At 34.0% G+C, this 6,838-nt stretch overlaps 1 protein-coding gene across 1 annotated transcript; it reads right to left on the bottom strand.

Moving 5' to 3' along the window:
- Positions 1-2,302: 2,302 nt before the first annotated feature.
- LOC130743018 (B-box zinc finger protein 22-like) lies at positions 2,303-6,503 on the bottom strand. Its single transcript, XM_057595128.1, has 3 exons — positions 6,034-6,503; positions 3,896-4,321; positions 2,303-2,971 (listed from the first exon to the last, which is right to left on the bottom strand). Exons 1-3 carry the CDS (start codon positions 6,214-6,216, stop codon positions 2,702-2,704), a joined length of 879 nt encoding a protein of 292 aa, XP_057451111.1. The 5' UTR covers positions 6,217-6,503; the 3' UTR covers positions 2,303-2,701.
- Positions 6,504-6,838: the final 335 nt, after the last annotated feature.

Below are 6,838 nucleotides of genomic sequence, written 5' to 3'. Positions count from 1 at the left end.
TTTTTTCGGGGGAAATTCATTTTTGTTTGTCTTATTAAATGTTTGCATAAGAAGAAGTGGTAAACTAGATGGATGAATTTCTTTGCAGTTGGGCGTGGGAGGTATATGAATCAATTTCTAGAGAGTGCAATTTATCTTTTCAATGTACCAAAAAAAAGTCAATGTGATTGATAATGAGCGTATCAAGTGAGAGAAATGTTTGTTTTGAGAAATAAGACTATTAAATCGTGACCATTAAATCTAGCATAAATTGTCAAGATTAAAACATAAGTCATATGATTTATTAAAAAAGTCACATGATTAAATGATATTAAATCTCAACCACCCGTTTATGATTGTACACTCACGATTTGATGCTCTCACATCTCACAATAATAGGCTTTTCGATTGATATATTTCATTGTTTATATCCACAAAATATATAGACAATTATATTTTTTTTACACTAGATAATTGCTTAATACAGATAATTATTTGATTTATATTAATATCTCAAAATCATACATTAATATATATTAATTTATAATTATATTTTTTATTTTTTAATAACACTACATTAAGCGTGCAAAGCACGGGCTTAGATAATAGTATGATCATGGGGGAATAAAAAGTTCAAGATGTGGGCTTTTAGAGGACTCACACTTCGGATTTTTCATTTATTTCTTTTGGTTCAAATCTAGTATTAAATTACATGTAGGGTATCTAGTACGAACACTTGGTCACATGTACCAACTTTGAGGGAGATATTTTGGGTGACATAATTATAATAAATAACAAAAATTATCGGTGAATATATAAATAGTGACAGACACTCGACACCACCTGTAATTTCTGGTAGTATAAAAATAATTCCAGAGTTTATAAGCATCAGGTGTCTGCAAAACTATCATTATTTATATGTTCACCAATCAGCTCAATAATGATAACAACAACAATCCCATATTAATGCATGGCTGGTGGAAGTTTTATCTCAAAGGAATATCCCTTTGTCCTTTAGGTGTTGTAGATTGAGATTCACCCTTGTCCATATATATGTGGGATTTTTTTTTTCTCTCAAGGGGAACTTACCTATTTTAGAACAAGCTAGTTTAGGTGTTGTAGATTGAGATTCACCCTTGTCCATACATATGTGGGATTTTTTTTTTCTCTTAAGGGCAACTTACCTATTTTAGAACAAGCTAGTTTCGTATCCGACTAGAAGAATATCAACAACACTCTTTTAAATACACTCTTACACACTCTTAAACTTGTCTTGCATTTCGCAAACATATTTTGGACATACATATTTTTGGCGTTTGAGATTACTAGAAATGTGCTTTTATTATTTTTAGAACTTCATGACCGTCTAAACCGCCATAAATTATACGTCGCTTATTGTGAGTATGCATTGAAATGTGTTGTTTTATCATAGCAGGGATTTTTTTTTTTTTGTCATATGTCGTGTCATCGTGGTAGAGACCTCCCAACACACTTGGGTCATCTCACCGTCAAGGTGCAAGAGGCAATCAAAGGAAAAGGGAAAGCATTATGATTCAGATTTGCAAGCATTTGGGTAACAGACAAGGCATCGCTTTCCACAAATCATAGGTCTTAACTTCTCACCAACCATTTCTGAACTGTGTCAATGATATTTGTGTCTCCGTTTAAAATATGTTGTTTAAAATTAAATGAAAAATTATAAAATACTAGATATTTAAAGGGTATTATTTTAACACAAAAATTTCAAAATTTTACAAGAAATTAACAATACTCTTAAACAAACTCTTCACTGAAACATTCATTTACAAAATTTATTCAAACAATATATTCTATATAAATACATCTCCACCCCTTGAATCTGATAACTTCCTGCTAATCTCACTTTAATTTATAGCACTCTAGTTTTTTTTTTCACATAAAAAAAAAAGCTGTTGGTGTCTGAGGTGTGTTTATTGGCATCATGCCAAATAACAATCCTCATTTTAGAAATTAAGTGAACTTTAGATTCGTCATAAATTTTTAGTACAGACTACAAGTATCGCCAATAAGAAGTAATCCCACTCGAGTCATGACTATAAACAGCAAAATTCCCATTTCAAAAATGTAACACAACTAGCAACAGATCCTGGCAAGTGGCAATCATTTGGTTAGATTTGTCACGAATAAACCTCTATTGCCAATCCCAAAACAATTTCTCAATTTATTTTTTCCAAAGGCAAATCCTTAGAAATGTCACACAACTCATTTATGAGCTTTTTCTCATCACTCTTAATAATAATAGTAATCATAACTGTTATTTTTAATAATAATAATAATGATAATAAGTCCAACAACTTTCTGGAAAATGCATTTGAATCATTCCTACTTTTCCTCAATAATATCAATGGAAGAAAAAGTCATCATCTATAATACAACCCTCTCATTGTTAAGTATTGTGAAGAAGCAAACTACTAACACAACCTACACATATTGAACAAGATACTGATAAATAAATAGATGCAGCATCTGCAGTGGATTCTAGAAATGAAGTAAGAGTGCTGCAGGACCAAACTTAATTGGAAAGCCTTTCACACCCAATAAGTGGAGTTAGAAATTCACTCCCAAGAAGAAACAGAGACATCCATGATGAAATTCTTAGCTAATCAATAGCATCAAACCAGATAACAAATAAAAAAAGCAAAACCGTCTGAAGGTTATTAGGGAAGGGATGAGAGGAAACAAATTAAATATGCCTGCGTGGTCTTGAAAAAATACTACTACTCTGTGGCCGTTGCATGCTAGAAAAAGATATGTCAGGAACAAAAAGGCCACTATCAGATGAATATTGAGGGTTTTTTGGCCAGTGTAAACCAGAAGCTGTAGGTGGGGATGGAATCTGAGGAACTGACAAGGATGAATCTGGAACACGTCCCAAGCAGTCATCATCCTCCATTTCGTCTTCACCGGATCTTAAAAAAGGAGAATCAGAATCCCCAAGCTTACCACTGTCAGCCTGCACAAACTCATCCGATAAACAAGAGGTGAAAAAGAAAATCACAGAACCCTACAACCATAGAGCTAAGACTATAACAAAGCTTTTAACCAATATCAAAGCACAATTTGAATGGATAGGTCATGAACAATTGTTTATAATGTCAAAGCACTCAGTTTGGTCACTAATTTAGGCAACAACATAGATGCAGATATAATGTATACATAGTGTAGTTTGTCTATATACCTTACAAAGTAAACAAATACACGAAAAAATGCGAGAACAATCAACTGAATGAGTTTAATAATCTTAATGTGGGAAAATATCAGTTTTTGATAGATAGTGATGCAACAATAGCTCATCATCCAATCATGTACCCCACAGTTCTTCACAAACTGTCAAATTTATCATCCGCAATGTAGTCAATACAACACCTTTTCCTGACCAAAATTTGCAGCATATTTATGAAATCTATGTTTTTCAGTTGTTTAGTCATGTGACCATGTTAGCAGGGCATAAACCCTTGAAATACAGGGTCATCCCTATCACGGTCCCTCAACTTCCTATCTAATAATCCTTTTGTCCAGTTATTTTTCAAGTATAATAAGTGACAGGTTAAGCCCTTCGGCAGCAATGAGCATAGGCACCTGGTGTAGATTCAGTTTATCATGGGAACGTGCAAAAGTTAGTATGCGAGGGCATGCATCCCCCATGTATGTGTGCGAGAGAGTAAACGGGTATGTACTGTATAATAAAGATAATTAGTCCATGATGAAAGTTAGATATGTGTTCTGGAACACGAACCCCAGTAAATAGACAAAGCATCAAAAGATAGAAACTCTACGATATAACAAAACAAATGAACAGGAGATACCAGGTAACATTGCATCCAGATCTGGATGACAATAAATTATGAGGGTTATACTGCAACAACTATGGACATACCCGTGATGATCCATCCATGTAATTATAGTTCTGACTAAATTCATTAATCCCAAAAAAATCATCAATTAACCACTGTGAGATGTTTCCAGCTGTAGAACCACCACCATAAGACGCCTTAGCTGGTGGAAACTCCCCAAATCCTCCAACTTCAGTGGGTAACACTTCATTGTAATCTGATGACTGAAGCATTGCAGAAACCTTTCTGGAGACAGAAGAAGACTTCGTATCAGAATTTTTCTCTCCCGAATCTGACTTCAAAGAAGTTGAGGAAGCCCCAGGTTCTGTAGCTTCAAGGCCTACTCTTACACCAGTGAGTAGAAATCTTTGATGACCAGAGACATATGCATTTGCAGTGTGTATCGACAAATCACATTTTCTGCAAAGTAGAGCTCGATCCTCTAGACAGAAAAAATAGCCAAATGCTTCCTGTAATGAGTAGCAGACTCTACCATCACCACAAGCTTATCCAAAATAACAAACATTTCTAACTCATTTAAACTAAATCAGGACAAATAACAAATTAAGAAGGTTCTGAGTCCATATAAACACCAAACTTTTCCTATTTCCTGAAAGGAAGCAACAGGTTTTTCAAAGTAGGCTAATACTAGAGACTAGCATATCCAAGGTAAAGAATTGACTTCTGAATATGGTGAAAGAAATAAAAAAGCAATTAATGAATATCTCAAGCACATTCCACATGCTAACTTGTTACAAGAAGCACGCAGAAGATTATTGTTACCACCAACAAAGAAAAAGTCTGAAGTCTGAACAACTATTAAGATGTGTAAGCTCCTTCTCATAGCAAGGTCATGCTTTAACTTCCCAACATCTTCCCTTCCCCTCCCCAAAATCTAAAATATGAAAACATGCTCAAAGAGAAGGAGAGGAAGTGGAAGAGAGGAAGACACGAAAGCAAATGAATATCTCCATGAAGCACAGGTGAGAGATTGAAACAGGTAATTAATAAATGTGAGAATCAGAAAAGTGCATTATTGTTAGTTTAGACACAAAAATGAAGAAGTATAGATTACAATTAGGGTTCAACATGATTCCAATTAATATTATTGCCCCTAATCTATTAAGATTTAAAGTAAGTTCCAAGGATGTATGATATATTTAAGATGCCCCATAACCATTCAAAGACTTCACCTTCACGCAATTGAATCAATGATGTGATTATTAAAATTCAAAAATATAAATAGAGAAATATGAATGCCCTCTTTTAGTAACTATAGAAAAAAATGGAATTTATTGTAAAAACTCAAAATGTAAGGACCAGTTGCAATTACCAATTTATTTTTTCAGTTCTTGTTTTCCATTTTAACTAAAAAACTTTCACATTGTTTTCAGTGTTTTGAAAAGGAAACAGTGATTCCTTTAAAAAACTTTGAGAACAGGATACAAGGTAAAAACAATATGGCAGTTTTGTATTTAAAACTGAAATCATAAAAAATGGAAATAGAAATCTATGTAATAAAATCGAAACTAATTTTTTAGACTAAGTATGAAATCAAAAAATAGATTAAGAAATCTATCTAATAAAAATGAAACTAATTTTTCACACTAAGTGAGTGTTCAGATAACACTTGAGTGAAATGTGAACGGACTTTCATCTCAATCCAAAATAAGAGTCTTGTTCACATTTATCTTAAAGTGTGTGCAAAAGTCACTCGTGTCAACAGATATCCAAACATAGCTAACCTATGACTAAGACATAGTTTTAGTAGCCACAAGTGTTTCCACTCAATCCTCTTCCATCCAATTTGGGCGTAAGAAAATTAATGGTATTACCGTATTACGGTAAATAACGATACGCGATGAAATAGCTTCCATCCCCTTCCATTTCATTCCATCCTCATTTAACAAAACCAAACAATCCAATATAATAACTAACATTCCCTTCCATTTAATTTCATCACATTCCACCACTTCCCATCAATCCAAACATAGGAATAGGCCATTACAAAACTTGCCAACAGCTAAAACTAACTTATTGCAAAATCAGCAACAAAAGTGGATACAATCCAAAACAACTCTTTGATTTGATAATACCCAATATTCCTTTTTCCATGGATTTAGCAGTTATAAAATCAAATAGAAAATCTCTCTATTCTGCAATAACAGAAAAAAGAAATTACCTGGCAAATATCACATTTAGGCATATGAGAGGAAGAGAGAGAAAGAGGAACTCTCTGGTGCTTGCTAGCGAGTTTATTAGCAGCATGAACCTTCTCATCACAATCCCAACACAGCGCTGCCTCATCAGCACAGCACAGAACCTTCGCCTCCGCACCTTCACACACGTTACACTGAATCTTCATCCTCTTCAAAATCCCTTGCTTATCTCCAAAATTGTTCCTCTTGTCTATAAAATTTGATCAAATTCAGAGTGATTTTGCGGTGGAAATTGAGAGAAGAAGAAGAAGAAGAAGATAGAGAGATAGAATATAGAGGAAGCAGGTTAACGCGCATTGAAGAGAGGGTTTAAGAAGCGGGGAAGAAAGAAAGAAAGAAAGGAAGGAAAATGGAGGATATTTTGGTGCCACGAAGCTCGGTGTACACGTGGCAGCTAGTGGGTAGTGTCGTGGCAGAGGAGACCGCCTTTGCTGGCTTTGTTCATGGAACTGTAATGTAATAAAATCCAGCAAAAAACATTACAAAGAACAAATATCTTGTTTTTTCCAAGTTGCATGGTTGTGGTGTTTGACTGTAGTGGAAGTTTGAACAAGATATTTCCATGGTACTTTTAAATAATATTTAATGTATAAGATATTTATTAGATTCGGAAGAAAAATTAAAGTAGGTGAATCGGTGTTTCCCGACGTAATCTTGATGAACCGCTGCTAAATGCGAAAAGTTAAAAAAAAATGTGTCTAGCAAGCGTCTTATTACTCCTGTAAAATAAAGGTGCAATTTTAGTGTTTTTGAATCGTCGAAAACTTT

This window comes from Lotus japonicus, chromosome 3 (genome assembly GCF_012489685.1).
Source record: "Lotus japonicus ecotype B-129 chromosome 3, LjGifu_v1.2".
Taxonomy (NCBI): domain Eukaryota; kingdom Viridiplantae; phylum Streptophyta; class Magnoliopsida; order Fabales; family Fabaceae; genus Lotus; species Lotus japonicus.
The sequence above is the reverse complement of the archived record's forward strand: the minus strand, read 5'-3'. Positions and strand labels throughout refer to the sequence as shown.